Consider the following 21,862-nt stretch of genomic DNA (forward strand, 5'->3'; position numbering starts at 1 on the left):
CCTTACCCCAACTTTCTTGTAGGCCCCCTTCAAGTATAGGAAAGACGCAGTGACGTCCCCTTAGAGCCTTCCCCAGGCTGAACAACCCCAACTTCCTCAGCTTGTCTTCTCAGGGGAGGTGTTCCAGCTCTCTGATCACTTTTGGTTACTCAGGACCCAGACCTGAAAATCTTTGTTTGGTTTGCATTCCCTAGAATAAGAAAATGTTTTAAACATCTGAAAAACCTTGTCACAGGCTTCATAGATGTATAGCACTGCTGAGCTCATGCTGTGAGCCCCCCCTGCCAGCCAACAGCAGTAGAGGGGAGAGGATGACGGGGTGCTTGGAGGCTCCTCTGGGCAGAGCTGCACATGGGATCTGCCTTGTTTTACCATTACCACCTGTGGGTTGCATTAACAGCACCTCGAGTAGCCTGCAGGGATAAAGTCTGGTAACGCCAAAACCTTGAGGATAAATTGAGTCCAGTGGAAAAAAAGACTGCTGTGTGGCTTCACAGCTCCTCTTAGGGCTGAATTGCTTCATTATCTTTGTTCTTTTTTCCCAACTTGTTTTTCCTTTGGGTGCTGCTCTGCATTATTTCTAACACTATTATTTCCGTTTTACTGCTACCTTAGTTCTCTGTCCTGGCCCAAATATGGAGAAAGGCTTTTCTTTCCCCCAGAGATATTTTCCCAGCAGTCCAAAGGCTGAGTCCTGTCAAGTGTTCAGCACTCTCAAGTACATTCCCATGGGATTTAGCACTTCAGAGGGCTGAGCCCATAAAACCAGACAAGCAAGGACTGATACCCATTTCCACATGTAACAGGGTTGTTAGTAGTGCAGATGTTTTTGGGTTTGCTTCCTTTTCCCTCTTCTGTGCACATGGTGGATTGATGTGATGGGGCATTGCAAAAGAAACAGGTTTTATGGTAGTGTAGGAATGCGAGCAATTAGCACACAAGGGAAAAGTAAGAGTTCTGCCACAATGTGCACATTCAGAGCCTGATCCAAAGCTTCTTTTATTCTGTCATGACAGAGATCAGTGTCTAATTTTTCATGCTTTTTCAGAGGTTGTTAAATCTTGCATGGGTACAAATTTTTGGCAAAAATTGTTAAGGAACATTCTTGCCAAAAGGCTTATGGTAGAATTTTGTAATGGAAAATAAAATAGATTTCTAAGCAGGTGTTATTCAAATCTGATGAAATTTTGTATCTTGTATTTTTGCTATTTCTTACCATTTTTTATAAAAGATTTATTGCATTGATTTTTTTCCCATGAACCACCCCATTACTGATTGCCAAAGGTTTGGTTCAGCCTACACTGCAGGAGTGACACAGGAGCCTGAGCAGCAGTCAGTCAAAACTGGAACCAGCAGATTTCACGATTTTATTACTCAGAGAAAATTTCTTTATGTAAAGTGAAAATGTGGCCATCCTGTAGGTGAGACTAATTAAGGGCCTATGCCCCATGTGAGGCACATGGGAAGCCTTTCCATTTGTGTATTCAGTTGAGTCCAACCACTTGGCTGCAGTCCCTGCCAGGCTGGAAGAGCTGCAGAACTGCTCTGCTCCCTAATTGCCCTCATCCTGTCTCATCCAGGGAGGGACTGCCAAGGTTGGAGCTGCTGGCCTCAGTAAAATGACACAGAGGTGAGCTAAAACACAGATTACAAGTGCTGTTATAAGGTCTGTTCATCAAGTTGTCCTTACAACAAGCAACAGACCTAAGATCCAGCTCCCTATTTGCAGCACCATTTATTGTCAGGTCTCCTGGGCTTACCTGTCGTTTTGTTCTTTTGTTTTTTTCTTCCTCTCTGTCTTTAATAATATGTCTGCAAACAAGCAAGTACAGACTCAGCACAGGAGCAGGCAGAGTTGTGGCATCTGATTAACAAAGTCTCCCTGAGTAGGCAGAACTCACTAATGAAAATGACCTTAATGAAAGATGTTTGTTTCTATTGCCACTGCTGTGGAGGCTTGAGACCCTAAGGAGACGGAGGCACAGCTGCTGTTTATGCATTACAAGAACATGATCTTGATACTGAAAGGATTATGTTTTGATGGCAGCTTAGGCCAGGACGGGAAGAGGTCCGAGTGCTCTGTAAAGCTCCTGTTCCTATTGCAATGTCACCCTTGATCTTTGGTAAAATTAAATATTTAGGATCTTTCCATCTCGCTTATTTCCATCTGCTTTTAAATTCCTTTTTATCCATCTGGGTAAGAGACTGCACCTTTTTGCTCTGCTGTTACAACAGCACTATATGTACAGGAGGAATAAAAGGGACTATTATCTCTCTAGTAACAAAACAAACATGAAAGAAAACCTGAGCTCTGACAAATCAGCAGTGAACTTTGGCATAATACTGCAGCACCAACTGTGTAACTCCCATTTGTCTGGAGGTCCCTGGGAACACCCATAATCTTCAAATAACTGTTAAGAAAATCAGTGGAGCTGGTGGAAGGCTTTGAGGAAGCTGCTCTTTGCTTTTCCTGCCCTGGAGAGCAGCAGAGAGAGGATACCAGCTGGTTTTGGCAGGACTACACTCCAGCGAGCAGGGTGACATTAAAGCACTCTGCTTTGCAAGGCTTCCTGGTATGTTCCAGGGCTGAGGCTTGCAGACTGCAACCTTTGTATAGTTTAGTCCCAGGGATATAACTGAGTTTCCAATAATTGCAGTATTAAGTTCTTCCCCATCTTTCTGAAGCTGTTCATATTGTGACAGTGGTTTTGACTAATCAAGGGTAAAATGGAGCCCACATAAGTATGATGCAGCAGAAAAAATTTTATTCTTTAGCTGCGATGCAGATACACCAGCTTGGTGTTTTAAAACAGCTTTAGGACAAGTTCATTTAACGTGCCACTCTAACCCAAAGCAGGTTTGAGATCTGGCAAGTAAAACTGCAAGTGGGTAAGGTGTTTTCTTCCTTGCAAACATCTATCTTTATAGCTGTTTAGAATTAGAAATGTCAGTAAATCAGATATACCTCCTGCCAAATCTTAGCCCCCCTGTTTAACTACCCACCAACATGAGAATTGTGAAAGCTGGATATCATGTGTGCTGACTGCTGAATATTTACAGCACTTATCCTTAAACTGTGCTAAAGTAGCATTTACCTAATTAAAACCCAAGATCTGCCATACCTTTCAAACCGCATTTTCTTCCAGGAGACATTTTTCAGCGCATCAATACATTTTTCATTTTAAAGCTGAACACAGTAATTATCACTAACATCTTTTAAGGAACAACCTTGCTCCTAGAAACAGTATGTCAAAGGACCTTTGTTAAGGTACCTCTGTCAAAGGACCAGCACAAACAACCATTGCTGGTGTACCAGGTAGTCTGGTGGCCTTGGTAATGGCCACGTTGTCTTACTTCTTTTTTTCAGGGTTTTTAATATTGTGGCTTTGGAGATCCTTTTCATGAGGGGGAACCTCTGCATACTTCTGTGCTTCATAGGGTGAGAGGGATGTCTTGGCCATGGTTCCCTCTGAGCCCATGGGTGGGAGGCCAGGAAAGAAACTGTGCAGCCAGTTCCCCATCTGCTGTGCTTCTGAGTAAAGGATTAAGTCTCCAGGAACCAGTATTTCCCCCTGTTTCACTGTGGCTAGGAGACTCCACAGGTTTCAGTTCCCAAAACTCTTATCCAGCTATCACCCCGCTGCTGCAGCAGTAGCCCCTGTGCTGCTCTCATTTCTTCTATCTCATGAGAAAGGAAGGAGCAGGCTCTGGCTGGTGGGCCCCTGCTTGCTGAGGGGCCCTCCCCATGCTCACAGCCCGATATCAGTCTGTGTTTAGGCAGGTGTGTAATTTCTCCTTCCCATGGCCCCATAGAAGAGTCCTGGGAAACAAATTGTATGGGCCCAGTCTGGGCTCCATCTGAAGGCTTCAGCAGCTGCTTGTTCTTCTGTGCTTCTTGTAGGGATGCCACTGTGCCTGGGCTTGGTCCCTGCAGACCCAGGTGTATCTCAGACACAGGACCTCGTCCATACATCCCTGTGCTGGGATGTCCACCTGGCTGGGGAGCCTGCCCTTCTCTTAGTGACTCTCTGAAGGATCCAAGTTCAACAGGTGTAATAGCCTGTGAAAGTGTGGGGGAGAAGATACGTAAAATGTCCAAAGCGGCTTAATTACTTAATTATCAAGTGGTGATTTTGATATAGCTTTCGAAATTTCAAAAGCAAAAATTCTGCACTTTTAAATAATGACAAATGTTGATCTGGAGCTTGGTTAGTGGCAGAGCTGCACTCTGCTTGTCATCACTCCCCTCTGGTTTCTGTCTGCTCCAATCCCTTTAAAGCTAGGAAAAGGGAAAAGCTTGGCTGTAGGAACCAGCACAGATGGCTTATAAACAAAAGGGAAAGTTTATTTAGTTTAGAGCTTAGAAATAGCATATAACCCTAAAGTTACAATGTACATATTGAAAAAGCTGTGGTTGCAGGGAAAATTATGTAAAAAAATAAACATGGCATCACTATATTTATTCATTGTAGAGCAGTGCCAGGAACTATGTACTCTATACACCAGAGTAAATAGGAATCATATTTGCCATGTGCTGCTTAGTATGGGGAAGCATTATGAAAGCTTGATGTTGAGCTGTAATATCTCATTTCAGATACTATTTTGTTATTAGTATTGATGTTTTGTAAATGTTTCTGTCTACTTCCTACCTCTAGATGCCATTATTTCCCTAGTGGTTGAGGGTGAAGGGATTAAAAATGTTTTAAGGATGTTTTTTTGTTCAAAGGGTTATTTATTTACATGTGGAATTTTTTCATGTGTAGGCCAGCTACATTATATTTGTTTTCTTTATATGAAATGATAAGACAAATACAATGAAGCATCAAGTATAGTGTTTACTTCAGCACGCAGGTTCGGAAAGGTGACTTTATGAGGTAAAATTGTCAAAATTGTTCTGGAACATAAGTTCATGACTGCCAGCAAGCCTTATACTCTAAAGCAATATAATTTCTTTATAATTTGACCAATAATTCTTGTAATGGCATTGAGTCATTAGCATAGCATTTAGGAAACTGCCTTTACATTTATTTATGCTGGTTCTATAAACTGCTGATGCTCCAAGCAGTGATGGCTGGAGGGCTGCCCACCTCAGTATGTCATGCTCCAGGCTGCCGAGGTCAGCAGGTAGTATCATGCCAGGAAAAGTGTCATGTAAGATACCTTTCTCCATTTTGTAAATACTGAAAAATCTTGTCTTTTGTGTGTGTAAGATCTTGTGTTTAGCAAGCTATAGGCAGATCTGTCTTTAAATCCCAAATTTCCCTCATCTTATTTTGGTGTTAGATCATGTTTCTGTGTGCTGGGCACTGAGAAGCTGTTGAAAGCTAATAAATCTCCAATTAGTGATGATATCATATATTTGTGCCTCCATCTCATAGGATTTAGGCTAACCACATGTTGATTTGTTCAGAGCTTCATGTCATGAATTAGTTAATAAGAGCAATGGGCTAGAAGCTCACTACAGGCTTTAAGGAAACATTCTCTAGATTAAATGCACAGATATTGGCATGCTAAATGAGCAAGACTTTCATACTATTTGTGTGACATCAAGCAATCTGTTACATAAAGTTGAAGTTGGCATGTGCTTGTTGCTTGGATTGGTGTGGAAATATTGTGTGGGTTTGGCAGGATATAGGTTACATTGCTAATCTTATAACACATTCTTTAGGGTGAGGAAGCAAAAAACATTCCTGGTGAATCTGTAACAGAGGAACAGTTTACTGACGAAGAAGGCAACGTCATCACGAGAAAAGTAATCATGAATTACATCACTGCTCTGAGTCTTTGCATTCAAGTAACTTCTTTTAACATACTTTCTCACTTTAGAACCTAGGAAAAAAAAAAAACAACGATGCTTTTCATGTATTGCTTCCCACAGATCACCCGGAAGGTAGTAAGACGCGTTGTTATCCCCCATGAGAGGAAAGTTGGTGAAATGGTAATGGAATGGGGACTACCAGGAAATAACAGTAGATGCGGAGGGTTGTGTTGACTGCTAGAAAGTACTGCTAAAGGGCTGGAGGTTTGCATTTAACAAGAAGCCTTGGCAAAGTGTGGTGCTTGTGGTTATTGACAAGATGGGAGGTGGGTAACGGGGTGGGATGTCTGTGCTGTGTGTGGGAAGGGGCTGTGTCAAAGGGTCCTGGCTGAATGCTGTCAGCACAGAAGTTCAAAGGTCTCTTTCTGCGTAACAGGGCTTAAACCATGGGGTTTGAGCCTGTTTTGTGTCATCAAGGTGAGCCGTGTCTGTGGGTATGGTTAATTCCTTGCGGAATTTGTGCCTTATAGCTGCAGGTGTAGTGTGTTACCTTGTCATCAGCTCAGAAGAATGAGCCACAGTCTGATCCCCTACAGCCTCTCACTCACCTGCATAATACCTTGCGCTAGTGACTGAGGGTTGGCAGGACCCAGGCTATGCTATACTGTACAAGCAAACACCAACACAGGATTTTGGCCCTGGAAATTAAAATCAGAAGGCCTTCTGCAGGCCTGGACTTTGCCCAGCTTCAGCACCTCCAAAAAGAAGGGAGGGCAGCGGGAAGGGCAAACTTCTTGTGCCCTGGCACACCCCAGCCCCTCTTGCAGGACCTCTGGGGCAGAGGCAGGAATGGGCAGGCAGTCCCTCAGCTGTCCTCTGTCCCCAGGAGGTCTCAGGGGTATGGGCAGTGCTTCTGGAGACAAATGGCTTCAGAGGAGCTCAGGCCTTGTTCCCCAGCACATGGCCCTCAGAGGTCTGTGCTCCAGCAAAGTTGGCATTGGAATTTTTTTTAGACAAAAGTGGAACTTTTGTCTAAGTGAAAACAGATTCGGAAACAAAGATAACAAATATTCTTTACCTGCTTGTAATAAAAAACAACCAATCAAAAAAACCACAACACAAAAGCACAACAATAAAAAAAGACGGGTGATAACAATACAGAAAGGGGAGAGTTGGAACAAACATATATACACCCTGTGTTTTATAGTCCTTCATCAGGGGAAAAATAAATCCTGCCTAGCAAAGGGGAAATATTTTTCAATTTGCTGCACCAGATTAGATTACTTAGAAACTACAGATAGTTACAAATATATCAATGCAGATCACCCGAAGGGTAAATTCTCCCAGTAATAACACATAAGCAGATGCCTTTCCGTGGTGTGAACGAGGCTTGTAATTACTGGAGTATTTATTTTTAGATTATTATTGAGCTTGTAATGAGCAAAGATGAAATTCATTTTAGAGTTTGCTATTTTAAAGACACCGAAACCCGCGCTGCTTATCACTGTCATTGGTTTTACTTCTGTACTGCTTTGGTGGTGGTTTTTGCTGGCTTTCTTCCTCGTCCCTTTACTCCATTACTAACCTGCTCACTTCAAAGCACAGACACTGTCAAACATCGTAACAGCAGGCGAGGCCAATGCCACTTGAAATGTCTGCTGGTCCTGGCTGACCCAGGAGGCTGGTTGGGGAAGATGATTTCATTGATGGTGGTGGTGAATCCTGCTGCAGGGGCTCTCCCAAGGGATGCCAGCCAGGCAGTCTGGCCCAGGGGTCATCCTCATATCGTAGACCGGTGTTCTTTGCTTGAAGATGGTATTTCAGTCCTGTGCTTTTGCAGCTCAGCAGAGTGGATAAGTAGAGAGTGTGTTTGTTTGGAATGACGTGTTAATGTGATTTAACCGCTTTTTACTTATCCTGTTGCAGCAAAATGGGGAGCCTGCTTTGGAAGCAGGCTTATACTTATAAACACTCTCTGCACACTGTGTTAATGTTTATGCTTTTCCTTTAAAGCAGGGAGAAGCTTATAAAGTTAAGACAAAGAAAGAAGTCAGACACATGGAGAAGAAAAGTTACTCATGAAAGCTGAGAACCATCTACTGAATGGTCAGTGTGATCCATTTCCTTCCATTGCTAAATTTTTTTGCCAGCACAGTGCTGCACAGCATGGGCACTAGCACCTGGGCTGCACAATGGCTTGCCTCTCGCTACCTTGGCATTCATTTTGAGCTGCAAAGCTGAAAAGGTGGCCCTGGATCTTATAAGCAGAAAATGACCTTGAGTTTATATATAGAGACTGAGCTTTACTTCTTGGAACACAAAGCAAAGGAATACCGAAGCAACTGTAAAACTTTGGGGAGTTTTACTATGTCTAGTGTTTGTAATCCATGGCACTTTCTGCTCTTAAAATTCAGCTTAAGCACAAGTGGTGAAGGAGCTGCACAAAAGTTAATCTACTGGGAATGAAAGGCTTCTGCTGCTTCTTCAGGCAGTTATGCAAGTCAAAGTCCTTGTAAGAGCCAGTGAAGTGTCTCAGTATTTGCCAACAAATAATCATTACCAACTGTTTCTTGAGAATTTTATTGATCCAGCGTTAATGATTGCAACAAAACAGCAGCTGACACTGTCAGGGCTTCCCAAACTAAAACCAAATGCACAGACTAAGACACCCTTGCAGGGACTCTCTAAGGGTGTCTGGGAGCACTGTGAAGTCAGAGCCTGCTTTGTCTCAATCACAGAGCTGTAGTCACACAGCAAATGTGCCTGCAATTGTGGGAGGAGCCAGTCTATATCTATCAATGCTGGTCAGTCAGTCAGGGCTTCAAGTGCATATGTTATGATGTTTATGATGTTATGCTTATTCCTACTCAGAACTTTTCTTAGCTCTGGTGCATTTAAGGAATTGGGCAGAGGAAGAGTTTATGAAATTGCAAGTCCCTGTGTTATCCCTTTTCTATGCATCTGGCGTGGGACTGACTGTAGGATTTAAGAACAGGATAAACTGGACCTGGAAAACATACAGGATAGGGATGTGGAAGTAGGGAACAGAAGCAGAGTCTCTCCTGAGTCACTGGACCCTTCCAGTGTAATGTAGCCCATGAAGCCATCTGGTCATACAGGCTCTCTGTGTGTATGAGAAGAGCTGTCTGAGCCCAGTGGCACTCACTGGGTGGGATCTGCTGGGGGCATTATGGTGGATCAAGCCCTAAGGAATGAGAGCTGCAAGGCAACTGGCATGCTTTCAGCATCTGGGGGCCACCTACTGCATCCACCTAGCACAACCACTGAATTCCTGCTTTTATTGAGAGCCCTCCCGTGTGTGCTAACAGAAAATACTGCTTCACGTGGGTTGCTGCTCAACATACTCATAAAAAAATTAATGTTTTGTAAAGGGAGGTGATTCTGTAGATATGTCTTTCTCCTTCATGGAGCTCAAGGGTACAGAAGGAAAGCAAGCCAAAGGGATGGTGCTCCTGGTATGAAATTGTGCCCTCAGTTGGCTCCTGTGCTTCTCCACTGTCAGTCTGCAGGGGGAAACCAGTGGTAATTTGTGAATTTGAAGGTACTGAAGGCAAAGTGGGGCACTGAACCCAATCAGCAGTGCAGATAAAGAGCCTGCCAGTGTAAAAGCATGATGCAACATACATAGGGGATAAAAGAGCAGCATTTCATTTTAAAGTAAAATGGCATTAATAAGGCAGTTCTTGCCTAATGTATGAAACCTATTCTGACCTTGAGAAAGCCAGAGTTGACTTCCTCAGAACCAGATTTGTTCCCATGACTGCTGATGCATTTCTCCTGTGATTTCCAGTAGGCAACTCTTCCATGCTGAAGCCCCTGAGAAACTCAGAGCAGTCTGCCTTAGATAATAAACCTTTGCTCAGGGGGAAACTTTGTCCCATAATATGAATCTCTCTGGTCCAAACTCTGATATGATAAGTATGACCAAATGTGCAATAGGTAATCGTAAGCCCTGTCAACAGTCTTCTGAAAACAATTTACTTACATGCAGAAACTGACATGTTTGCTTGGACAGGGAATTCTGATAGAAACCAGTTTGTTTTGTGATCACAAAAGACAAAAAATTCCTTTGGGGAGGCAGAGGTGTTGGCTTTTCTTTTGAATGTTTGAAAAAAAATCAAATCAAAATATTTGCTGGATTTTGCTGTAAAAATGCCTTTGTCATTATTGCAGATAAACCAGTTGTGAAACATAGGTTGAAAGGAAAAGCCAAGAACTCTTGCACGCAGTTCTGCCGCTTGTGCGAGCCGGCGTGACTGCTGCGATGTGAACAGGAGGCTTTTAGCAGCAAGATAGATTTATGACAGCTGTAAATGTGGGCAAGGACAGATTTTTTTGTGTAGAAGGAGAGTCTGAGCACTTTTGGGGAATGCATATGGACCTGTGACCTGATTAGTAACCAGACACGTCCGTGCCAGCCTGAATCCTGCGGGCAGGGCACTGTGCAAGCCATGCTCCCAGGCAGGCTTCCCTGAGCCCAGGTGCTGGGGAGCCTACAGGTCTTCCAGTTCCTGTTCCCTGGTGTGTTGGAATTTCTGCTTCCTGCTTCCCTGCTGCAAGGCACTGCTGCTGTACCACAGCTGTAACAAACTTGCTGTCCTTATGTGCATAGCTGCATGCCTGATTTTGGATGGGCAAGATAGCAGGAGCTGGACTCCCTGTCTCCTCAGTGATGCTCATGTGTGCTTGGCAGGAGATGGGGCTCCTCCACTTCTTCCCTTTGTCCTTCACAAAGCCTCTTAAAGGCTGGGCTTTGCATCCTGGCTCTCCTGGTCCTATTCCCCGGGCGAGTGGCAGAGGTGGATGTGCAAGGGGTGCAGGTTTTCCATCACTGTGGGAATGGTTGCAAACAATAAACACGTGCTGTGATAGCAGCAGCTCTCTAATTTTGGAGTTGATGCCATTTCTTTGCTATGGAGAGTACCTGTTCTTTCTCATCATCAGATCTGATGAGCTGAGACTTTATTTGGCGTGATGAAATGCAGCATGTTGCAAATGTATTTGTAAATCAGTTCACGAGCAATGTCGGTATCTGCAGCTGCATTTTCCCTTCATCCTGCTCAGCTGATGTCATTACCTAGGAAATGTGTGATTTATCCTATTGCAGAACTCCATAGTGCCAATTAGAACTTTTCTGTTCAGTCAAGAAAAGGCATGAAGTTGATTCTACCGAGACACTCTGAAATGATTTGTGCTATCTTTTCTTTCCATAGGACTGTGTGCTTCTACTGCCAGTATTCTAGAGGGACACTCACAGAAGAAAAATCAACAGGAATTAAACATTCACCTATAAAAGTGTGCGTGTGTTTGCTGCTTCCACACATTAACCGCATGGTTTTTATGCAAAAACAAACAAACCAAAAAACCAAACAAAAAAAGTTAATTTAGCATGAGCCAATTTACAGAGCATGGAAATTCACGTTCATTCACAGGACTGGAGGGTGCACAGTTACCAATGCAGTGTATATACAAGACGTCGTGCTGTTAACAGCTTCTTTCAAGCAGTTTGATGTCATCTCAAAAGAAATAAATTCCTGTGGCCAGAAGGGATGTATGAAGACAAAATGGCTAAACCATGGAAAGACACTAAAATTACTAAAATCCACAACAGCTCGCCTTATTTTTCTTGGACCCAAACTGTCAGGGTATAAAACACTATTTGTTTCTTTTTTAAACATCAATAGTTTTGCTGTAAATAAATAACACTGTATAAATTCTAACAAAATAGAATAAATGTTGATAAGGCACTGCCTTTTCGATCACAAACAATATTGCAAATGCATTGAGCAGGCTAGGTGTCTCAGATGGCTGCACCTACAGGGATATTCTGGGTGTATCTTCACAGATTCTTGTATATTAGCAATTATAATGTTTGTATATGCAAAAACGCTAGCTTGATTTTAAAAAAATCTTTAAAATCTGCTGCAAATTTAAATGATTCCCAAAATGAGGAATTCTGTAGTTCTGTGAAAATTTTTCTTCAGAGTACTAATATTTTGATGCATGTGTTTCACCTTATTTTGATTAAATCTTTTCCAGTTTTGCAAACACTATTCCGCAACATGAAAAATAAGATTTTATCTGTAAACACAAAGCCCTTCATCTAATATTTGTTGCTGTTGCCAATTTTTCAATGAAATTACCTAAAACCCATAACATATACAGTAGTTGCATTATGGGGAGGGGGTGCTATCTGTTCTTGCTTTATAACGGGGGTAATGCTTGCAGCTTTAGAAGTGGGTTGGTGCTCTAAGGAGCACAAGTTTGGGATATTTTTAAATGAACTGAAGAGAAATTATTAGCTAATAGACTGGCAGCACGCTGTAAAATTATTACTGTATTGTGTACTGGCTATAAGATGTAGAATCTTTCAGTAAGCCAATCATCTGTAATCATCCTAGCAGTGTAATATTAGGTTGTTAAGGCTGCTGTGTTTTAAAGGGCATTTTTATTTGGGTTTTGGTGAAATACTTTAATTTGTTGATTATATTCATATGGAAACAGCATTCATTGATAATAGCTCTAATTACATATGTATGAAAACAACAAACACTGGATGATCTAGTTGATTATTTAAGCATAAAATAAATTGTGTTAAAACTCTTGGATAATGTGTTTCTGGCAGTGTTCTTGTACCCTATAGATGTGCAGCTTCACAGGGCTCACCCTTAACCACCTCTGGCTTTTTGCTTCTTTTCCTCTCAATTTCTTTTGTCAGATCCACCTCATCTTCCCAGTGTGTCAGGCCATCACTGGGCAGGCTGTTCCCAAGTGGGAGAAATGGGAGGAAAATACAGGAGCCAGAACATCCTTAGCAAAGCTAAGGAAAGCTCACCTTCCTTGGATGCAGGAGACTTCCTCAGGTGTGGGGAAAGGACCTGTGCAACAGGGGTATGTGCAGTGTCTTCTCCAACACATGTTAACACTGGACCTCCTATTATTTCTTTTGTCCCTGGAAAAATGCTGCTGAGAGCCATTTTATCTCCAGCATGTATCAGACCAATCACCAGCCTCCTGCAGTTGATGAAAATAAATTGTACATCTCCTGTATATTGTGTGCACTTTCTGCATATTATAGGGGATGGGCACAAATATATATCTCTGTGTGTATATATATATACATATATACATATATATATATATATGTAATGTGGCCAAATTAAATTCTGTAGGCAGCATCAGTGCACACTCACTGCTCTGGACCACAGGCTTCTGCTGGAGTGCAATGAATAATTTTTAATGCTTAGGATTCAGCTTTCGAGGCAACATGAGGATGATGCATTTTGCTGTAGCTTGGCACCTGAGGAAGTACTCTGGCTGCAGATCCAACTCAAACTGCTGCTTGTGATCTGCTGACCCGTGCAGGGACCACTCCTCACCTGGGGTCAGTCAGCAGAGCTCTTCTGACTCTGAGAAGAGCACTTGGCTTCAGAAGGGTGTGACAGGCTGGTTTGTCAATGTTTCTGAGTCATGAGGGCTGCCAGCTTCGGAAGCTGTGGCAGTAATGAAGAGGTTTTCATCATCTTAGCAGCCTGTCTGTGTGAAATGTGCAATCCACATTTTACCCAAGTCAAGTTACTGCTGGTACAGGGTGATGGTTCTGGTCCTTACACCAGAGGATCTGGAGGGCAAATGCCCCTTACACCACTGGAGAACTAACTCATCTTGTTGCAGGTCAAAGTCCAACAGCAGTGATCAACCTCCTGGAGACCTTGCTGTCCAGATGCCTCCTTCCTGCTCACAAGTACACAGATCAGCTGAATGAAAAAGGGTTTTTCTATAAATGGTGTGCAGATGTGTATATTTAATATTATATCACAATTTTACAGTTGGAAGCAAAGGCCGTGGTGACCAGAAGCAGGATGGCAGGAACAGCACTGTGAAGAGCCTCATATCACTTCTCTGTAACAGCATCCAAAAGGCAGCAATTTGTTTGACTCATCTCTCTCCTTTGCCTGGTGCTATGCCAATGCCTGATGCTGACGAGGAAGAAAGCTGTGATTGTATCTGGAAGAGTAGTTCTGGCAGAAGCTCTCTTTATGCAGATGGAAAAGTGTGGTTGCCAGCAGAGGTGACAGAGCTCCTGCAGTGCTGGTGATTTATGCAGCACCTTCAAGCTTGGGGAGTTGGTCTTGACCATGGCAGCAGCCCTGAGCAGCTGCTGCCTCACCTCAAGCTCCTGAGGATGCTTTTGCAGCAGTGTCCAGCTGTAGGTAGTGCTCAGAGCCTGAGCAGGCTGTGACCAGGGCAGATGTGCTTCTCAGGGCATCCAGACAGGACATACCCCGCTGCTGGCACCTCCTTCCAGCTCCTGCCCTACAGGGTGGCCAATTGAAGCTTTGGTACAATGGAGCTGGTGAAGGTAGGACTGGGAACTCCATAGCTGAATTTGCAAAGTTTGGAATTGCAACATTAAATGTTGCACAAACAGGATTTTCTGGATGTTGGCTGGTTTTGTGCAGAGGGTGTTGATTCCAGCAGTAGCTCAGGATATCTGGGAAAAACAAGGTTGAAGCATAAATAGTCATTTGTGAAGGAAAAGAGAGATCTTGCCAGCACTAGCAAACAGTACAGGCAACCCTGGAGTGAGTGAGGGCTCTGTGTCTAAATGTGCACTTTTGTCTTTTTGTTGTGTTTCCTCCAGTGAGAACATTCCCTTAGAGGCAAAATTGTAAGTCATGGGACTTTTATTGCATCTATTAAAATAAACTCAATTGCTAAATACGGCGTTCTTTTCATCCTCTGATATTTGATTTAGCACTATCTAATAATAATGCTGCAGATTATCCTACTTTACTTTTCCCATTTCTGTAAGAATATCAGTTACATTTTATTTGTGGGCAGTAATAATTTTAATGCCTGAAATTCTAAGAGCTCCCATAGTGCAGAGCTGACATAAGTGGGATAAATGGCAGTCGCTTACAAGATTGTAGTACCCTGCTAATTAATGCTAATTTCCTGGGGGTTGTTTAACATGGGCTTTGTAGCATGGGCTGTGCAGGAAATGGAGATGTGCTTTACTGAGAGCTGCTGCATGAGGCAGCACCCAAAAAACCTCCCTGACCCTGTGGAAGGAGTTTGAAACTGGGGCTTCGTTGGCTCAATCGGGTCAGTAAAAATTGATAACACTCACTTCAGCCCATCTGGGGCAGTTTAATCATGTCCCCTGTACAATGACAATGACCTTGGTGTGAGCAGCTTGGGCTGGAGGAATGAAAGTGCTGTTGCCCTGGGGAGGCCAGAGGGCTCTGCAGGGGCAGCAATGACTGCTTTGGGGCAGCCCTTCCACACCCTCTACCCAGAAAAGGGGTGCAAGGTGGAGGGCTGAGGCTGGTGCAGAGATGCTGGGCATGGTATTGGCAGGGATTTCATTTTTTGTGCCACCTACATGCATGATGTAAGGAAATGCTACCACCAAACCATGGCATCCTTCACTGTGGAGATGTGTGCTGGGATGGCCAAGGGGCAGCAGGAGGAGGTGGATGCAAACAGAACTTTTCTTTTCAGGGCAGATGCCACCAAAATGGGGCTGGAGGAAGAAAGGCTCCTGGTTCAGCTCTCTCCTAACCTGGGAGGGGAGGAGGGAGAGAAGGAGAGAGGAAGAGCTTGGTGATAGTGAGAAGGAAAATATTCTCCCTGTTGGAAGCACAGTGTTTTGTTGATGGAGACACAGGCCTTAGGGTAGAGCCAAAGGGATATGGGAAAGTTAGACCCATGTTGCTACGAAGTGCACAAGATAAAAAATAATCCATTACTGGGAGAGAAAAAGGTTAGTGAAGGACAGAAAAATGAGCTGCTCAAGAAAAATCTGTGTATGTGTCACATTTTTCATAACTGCTGATGCTAAAAACAGTATGCTAATTGTGCATGGCTTTATTTATTTGACCCTAAATCCTGGAGGAAGGCAAAGATTTATTATAAAAGTTTTATTGGTACTTTTCCCATCATGGTAATGTTCAATTATTGCAAGCCATTTGGGCTATAAAACAGCAATGCACAGCAATCCCCTGTTCACCAGCTTCATTGGAAGGCTTCCAGAGGCTGGATATTGTTATGGTACAGCCAGATCAACAGAACCAGCCTGGTACAAATTCTGAAAAAAATGCCCAGGAAAAACAAGGATACAAAAGCAAAGTCCCAGAGCTGAAGATATGTTAGCTGCTGGCTTGCTGCTGCACCACAAAATTTCATGGTTAGATACCCCATCCTGATTTCATCAGAGGTTTCTGATGAAATAATTGTTGGTCAGAAAAGCAAAGCAGCATGGCTTTATTTTCATCTGAATTGCTTGTTAGAAAACAGGTTTTATCCTGCATCAATTGACACATTAATCCATTATATTAGTGAGCTGGGGGGGTTCTGCTCATACAAATGTATTTCAAATTAAGGTTTCTCCCCTGCAACAACCTTCCTGCGATTATAAAATCTCCACATATGTATTCCATTTTCCCCTTTGAATATTTCCTTGTAAACAGGTGACAATTTTTTTTAATGTTGCAGTTTATTTTCTGAGTGATGGTTTCCATTTTAATGCAACCTTTTCTATTTTTTGTCACCCTCTATTTCGTTCAGGTACTCTGAGTACTGTATACAATTTTTCCTGGGGTTAATTAGCTCCAGTTGGTCTTTTTCTCTGCGGTCTTTAGCTACTGAATATTTTAATTAAAATTGTATTGTTATAGAAGGTCTTCCAGCTGATTAATAGACCCCAAGAATTATATTAAGGACTATAATAAACCTCTGAACATATCTCTTCTAACCCCCTCATGCCTGGAAATGTAGTTTATTCCAATATTTCTACTGTTGATGTGAGTTTGTGAAATACTTTTTTCTAATTGCCTATTATCTCCTGTAATGCTTGTCACTGTGAATAAACTCCTGCTTTTTTATTGCTTCTTCTTGACATATGTATCTGCTCTGCTATTATTACAGTGCTGGTCACATTCTGAGATTATTTATTCAGACGAAAGTCTTCCCTGCACCTTTACAGTTTTACATTTGCTTTCTTGTACAGTAAAAAAAAAAAAAAAAAAAAAAAAAAAAAAAAATTGGGCCAAGGGTGGTGAGGCCTTATCCTGCAGGCACTGTGGTGGTGAGAAGCTGATTGAAGTGGCTTTCACTGTCATGTCCAGCCCCTCGCTGCCTGTGGTGGGGGTCAGGGCCCTGGAAGCCTGAGCAGCTTTGAAGCTGGGTGAAGCTGGGGTGCTGGGCAGCCTCTGCCATGCACTCTTGAGCCTTTAAAAGGGGGTTTCACTAACTGTGCTTATACCACATAGTTATACTTTTTAATTGGTTTGGTTAACATCTTACAGATGTGAAAAGTATGTGATTTTTTTTTTTTTTTTTTTGAGGGGGTGCTAATTAGGATAAAATTTTTTCTCCTTGTTTAATCTCTTAATTTGGAGTAGTTGGCTGTAATTGTAATCAAGTATACAGGCATTTTTTTTTTTAAATTACTGAAATGCTGTTATGACAAGAAAGATGCCATCTCTGATCTAAACATCAAGGGCCCTTGAACTTTCCTCCCACTCCCCCACTGACTCAGTGTTTGTCATTGGGCAAGTACTGCAGCTCGCTGCCTCCCTTTCTTGCCTTCCAGGGCTATTGTGTGAATTAATTAGATAATGTTTCAGCATGGCTTTGAACTGAAAAGTGCTAGAGAAGTGCCAAGTTATAATTTATTGTTATGAAAGTCGGTGTGCTGGCTGGGAGTGAGACCTCTGATGCAACCCCAGCAGAGAGGGATGGAGAGGTGGCTGGGGGAAAACTCCTGCCTTGCCTCAAGGTCCCTCTGCTTTGTCCTTGCCATTTGTGGCACCTTCAGAAATGCTCTGTTGAAGGCAGACCAGCAGGTGTGAGCTGTGATCCTGGGAAGCTCACTCATCCCCATTGCTGGATTGAGGATGTCACTGGCAGCTCCTAGTCCATTCTCAAGCTAGTTTTGGTATCTGGAGGAGCAACAACCATGTCCTCTGGAAAATTATAGCACTCCAAATCAGCAAACCACTTAAAATTAATGTTGATAGCTCTGAAGAGTGGCTTAAGGTTAAGCATGCTGTGGGACTTGTTGGGTAAGATTAGCCCAGAGAACATGTGTGTTTTGCTGATGCAGGTTTTAAAAATATTTATGCCTTGATTCAATAAGACACTCAAACCCAGCAGTCCCACTGAAAGCAGTGGAAATAACGGGCTGATCAAAGGTGGGCAGCTGGATGAAGAAAGAGCATTGTTACAAACCTGTTTGTTTAGAAATGCCTTTGCTTTGAGAAGCAGGTGTGCATCCGGACAGAGGTGACAGCAAATGGGCACGCCTGCCCCCACCAGCACCCATGAAATAACTCCTTACCACCCAGCCATGTTCAGCTGGCCTCACAAATACAAGCAGACCTATTTAAAAGCAATTCTATTGAATTGTAACATCCTCCCCAAACCAGTGTCCATGAGTTGTCAAATCCTATTTTAATCCCTCAGCTTTCTGAGGTACATGGGTGCTGCGGTGGGGCAGAGGCCACCACAGGTGATGGGGGTTGTCTGACCCTGCAGACCCTTAGCAGTTGCTGTGGGAGTGTTTTAGGGCAGCACTGAAAATCTCTCATTAGACCTCGTAGACATCATTCAGCTGGTCTGCAGCATCTCCTGATGCCAGTAGTCTTCTGTTTCGGGAGAAATCCCAAACCAACGAAGCGCAAGGATGGGAAACCCAGCTGGAGGCGGTGCCAAGGATCAGCTGTCCCCATGGCCTTATCACATTTTAGTGACAGAGAGGTAAGGGGAGGCAGGGATATGGCTGGGTTTCTGTTGGGCCAGGTGTGGTGTGAAGGACCTTTTCTATCTTTAAAAGCCCAGAGCCAACACACACTGGTGGGGTCACAGCGGGACTGTGGGACTGTGCCAGTGATGGATGGGTACCCCCATTCCCATTCCCTGCCCACCCCCCCCTGGTTTTAACTCTGCTTGCACAGCAGTGTTAATGTGCTGAGGTCAGACACCCAACAGGCATCACAGAGCATAGTACCCATTCCTGAAAACTAGAAGTGGCCCTTTTACTGGTTTTCTTGTGATTAAGAAACCAAAAATAAAATGACCTGCACTTATATTCCCAGGCAGGCAGAAAGAATAATTACTTTACAGAGATGGAATTCCTTCATATATTATACCATTAAAAAGATTAAAATTTGAAATTTACTGTGGCAGGGAACAAAAAAAGGTAGTACAGTTAGAGATAATGAAATCCTGACTTGCCATTAGCGGAAAAATTGCTGTTGTTAAAAGACCCATTCATAAATAATTGAGAAACCAATTATACAGTCTTGGTGACTAATTTATCCAGGAGCAGTATGGACCACGTTATGGCATATAATAAATGGCATGTATCTCCGTTGTATCTCACAAGAACTCATGCCTTTATCCAGCTGCTTCTCAAAGAAGTAATAAAAAAAGGGGAACTAATGCACATAGTAATCAGAAACTACATTATCTGTAATGAGAGATGGGCATTAATTTATCTTAATTTAAAGCGGGTTCACAGCAGTATGGAGGCCTGAATATCACTGTCTGTGTGCCCTGGAGGGAAGTAGGAGCTGGGGCCCCGGGTTGGGGTCATTGCAAGGCTCAAGGGCCGGGGTGACACAAACCCCATCTCTCTGCAGTGCACGGAGCTGTGCGGGGTGAGAGCTGCTGCGTGGGCAGGGCCGAGGGGTTCTGGAGCCAGAAGGGACAACTCCAGGTATGGGGTAGCCCTGGGGCCCCTGGTGTCCCGCACCCCCGTGCAGAGCTGCCTGCATCCAGGCAGTCTCTTATATTTTCTTTAAAATACCAAGGTTTCCAGTTATTTGGAAGAACTGTGCCTGCATGCCCGGGGCCCCAGCCTGGAGGTGCGGCCTGGCGCTGCCGGGTGAGGCCTGCAAGGGTCACACGTTTGAGCGACGAGCGCGTTTTCAGACAGGCACAACAACGGGGTTTGGGTGCGAGCTGTCTGCCGGGGATAATTTCATAATCCAGCAAAGTCTCCCAGGCAGCAGCAGCAGCGGAGCCCCCGGGGCCGGCGCTGGGCACCGCCGCCGCTTCCCCGCCGCAGACACGGCACGCGCCGCGCTCCCCTGGCGGCGGGGCCCGGCCGGGCCGGCAGGCGGCGCTGTGGGCGGGCGGCGCGCGCGGGCAGCCCCTCTTGGCGCGCGGGGAGGCAGCGGCGCCGGCGCGCGGCGGGCGCCGCCCCCTGCTCGCCTGGCGGCGGCGGCGGCGGCGGGAGCGGCGGTGATGGCGGACAGCGCCAGCGAGAGCGACACGGACGGCGCCGGCGGCAGCGGAGGCGGCCCGGCGGGACCGGTGACGGCGGGCGGCCCGGCGGCGGGGCCCTGCTCGGGGGTGGCGGGCGGCGGCTCGGGAGGCAAGGCGGGAGGGATCGTGATCTCGCCGTTCCGGCTTGAAGAGCTGACGAACCGCCTGGCCTCGCTGCAGCAGGAGAACAAGGTGCTGAAGATCGAGCTGGAAACCTACAAGCTCAAGTGCAAGGCGCTGCAGGAAGAAAACCGCGACCTGCGCAAGGCCAGCGTCACCATCGTGAGTGCGGGCGGCGCCGCGTCGGGCCCGGCGGTGGGCGGGGGGGTGTGTGTGGGGTGCCCCGCCGCGGAGGTGTCCGCGTAGGGCGGGCCCGGCCGCCGCCGCCCTCCCCTCAGCCCGGCCGCGGCCTGGCCTCCCCGTCGCCGTCCCCCTCCTCCCTGGGGCGGCGGTTAAAGCGAGTTTACCTCGGGCGGGTAACCGCGGCCCGCAGGGGGGCTCGGGGAGGGAGGGCAGGTGGGGCTCTCGGCGGGGGGACCGAGGACCTTGCGGGGGCGGGGGGTACGACGGCGAGGGACCGCGGTGGTTGCCCCGCGTGGCCGGCCTGGCGCTGCGCGGGGGGTGGCTCCAGCGGTCCCGGCGCGGGGGGGTGGAGTGGAAGGGGCGGCTCGGGTTCTGAGGTGAGGAACGGTGAGGCCTTGCACGGGAAAGGCCAGGTTGGGTGTTCCCTGAAGTTTCTCAAAGTAGAGATTTTCTTCCGAGTATCAGTAATCTGCGGAGATTACAGATTATCTCCTCAGCCGTCGCCTCTTCTGCCGCTCTGCAGAAACAGCGAGATACAGATAGCGACTTGGTCATGAGAAATTGTTTGGTTCATCTGTACTGTTTTGCTAGCTGTGGTAATTCAAGAAGGTACTTAAAAGCTCATTTAAAAATAAACCCCTTAAAAACAGTGTGATTAACGTTCCACTGTGTTCCGGGAGGAGCTCAACTACTGGTTTATGAGCACTGCGAGGATAACTTGGAATACAACATCATTTCATATGATGCTCTAAGCATCAGTCCTCAGTAAAGTACATGTGAAGCTGCAATTAATATGACATAATTTTCTTCTCTGTGAGTTGGGAGTTTGGTAATTGAGATTAGGTTGTGGTTTTGTTGGTTTTTCTTTTGGCTAATTCAGTGATTGCAGTGATCATTTAGGTTTTGTAACGATGATGGCCTGCGTGCAAGCCAAGTCAGGACTTGTTACAAACCTATTAAAGGTAACCCTGCAACCTGTGTACACTGTCCTGCACATCCTTGCCATTGTAGATGGAGATGCCTTGAAAGAGCCCCACCTGCATGTGCTTGTTCTTCAGTTTTTTCACAGGGTTGGCTTTATTACTAGCGTAATGGCTGTTGTATTGATAATCAGTTTTTTTCTTGTCGATTTATCTAGCAAAGAAATGGAGCTCATCTAGGCAAACCTCTCATCTGTTCCCAGTAGTAAGCAGTGTCTAGCAGGATGTGGGCCGGAAGAGTGCATGAAATACAATACAGAAGTAATTTATTCAAGGATGACAAATATAGTGCTAGTCTGGGATCCGTGTGCTTTGTTAATACTCTACTAGAAGAGAATGTGTCTTAATTAGGTAGCAGTGGAGTGCCTTCTCATGTTGAAAGGGGCAAAGACATCTTGTCAGCCAGACATTTTCTCTTTGCCTGCTAGAAAGGCACAGCATCTTCCTGAATGTAGATGAAATGCTTATGAACTTTAAAACTTATAAACTTTAAGAATTGTTTGTTGGCGTTAGTTCTTTAGGT

At 44.9% G+C, this 21,862-nt stretch overlaps 2 protein-coding genes across 45 annotated transcripts in view; both read left to right on the plus strand.

The window, feature by feature from the left end:
- Nucleotides 1-12,390, plus strand: part of ANK3 (ankyrin 3) — a 351,630-nt gene extending 339,240 nt beyond the window's left edge. For 31 of the 40 annotated variants that reach the window (XM_071749152.1, XM_071749165.1, XM_071749160.1 and 28 more), the window contains 2 exons: nucleotides 7,772-7,864; nucleotides 10,993-12,390. In XM_071749152.1, coding sequence (XP_071605253.1) covers nucleotides 7,772-7,840 — 69 coding nt within the window. In that variant the 3' untranslated portion in view covers nucleotides 7,841-7,864; nucleotides 10,993-12,390. Of the gene's footprint in view, nucleotides 1-5,668; nucleotides 5,753-5,878; nucleotides 5,939-7,771; nucleotides 7,865-10,992 lie in introns of all 40 variants that reach the window. The other 9 variants (XM_071749185.1, XM_071749186.1, XM_071749181.1 and 6 more) reach the window with 2 other exon arrangements.
- A 7,577-nt stretch (nucleotides 12,391-19,967) lies between these two features.
- CCDC6 (coiled-coil domain containing 6) overlaps nucleotides 19,968-21,862 on the plus strand; it is a 42,347-nt gene continuing 40,452 nt past the window's right edge. For 3 of the 5 annotated variants that reach the window (XR_011726836.1, XM_071749206.1, XM_071749208.1), the window contains exon 1: nucleotides 19,970-20,338. Coding sequence is in view for 3 of the 5 variants with exons in the window: in XM_071749206.1 (XP_071605307.1) it covers nucleotides 20,036-20,338 (303 nt within the window). In the remaining 2 variants the exon portion in view is untranslated. Of the gene's footprint in view, nucleotides 20,339-21,862 lie in introns of all 5 variants that reach the window. The other 2 variants (XM_071749207.1, XR_011726835.1) reach the window with 2 other exon arrangements.

This window comes from Heliangelus exortis, chromosome 7 (assembly GCF_036169615.1).
Source record: "Heliangelus exortis chromosome 7, bHelExo1.hap1, whole genome shotgun sequence".
NCBI lineage: Eukaryota > Metazoa > Chordata > Aves > Apodiformes > Trochilidae > Heliangelus > Heliangelus exortis.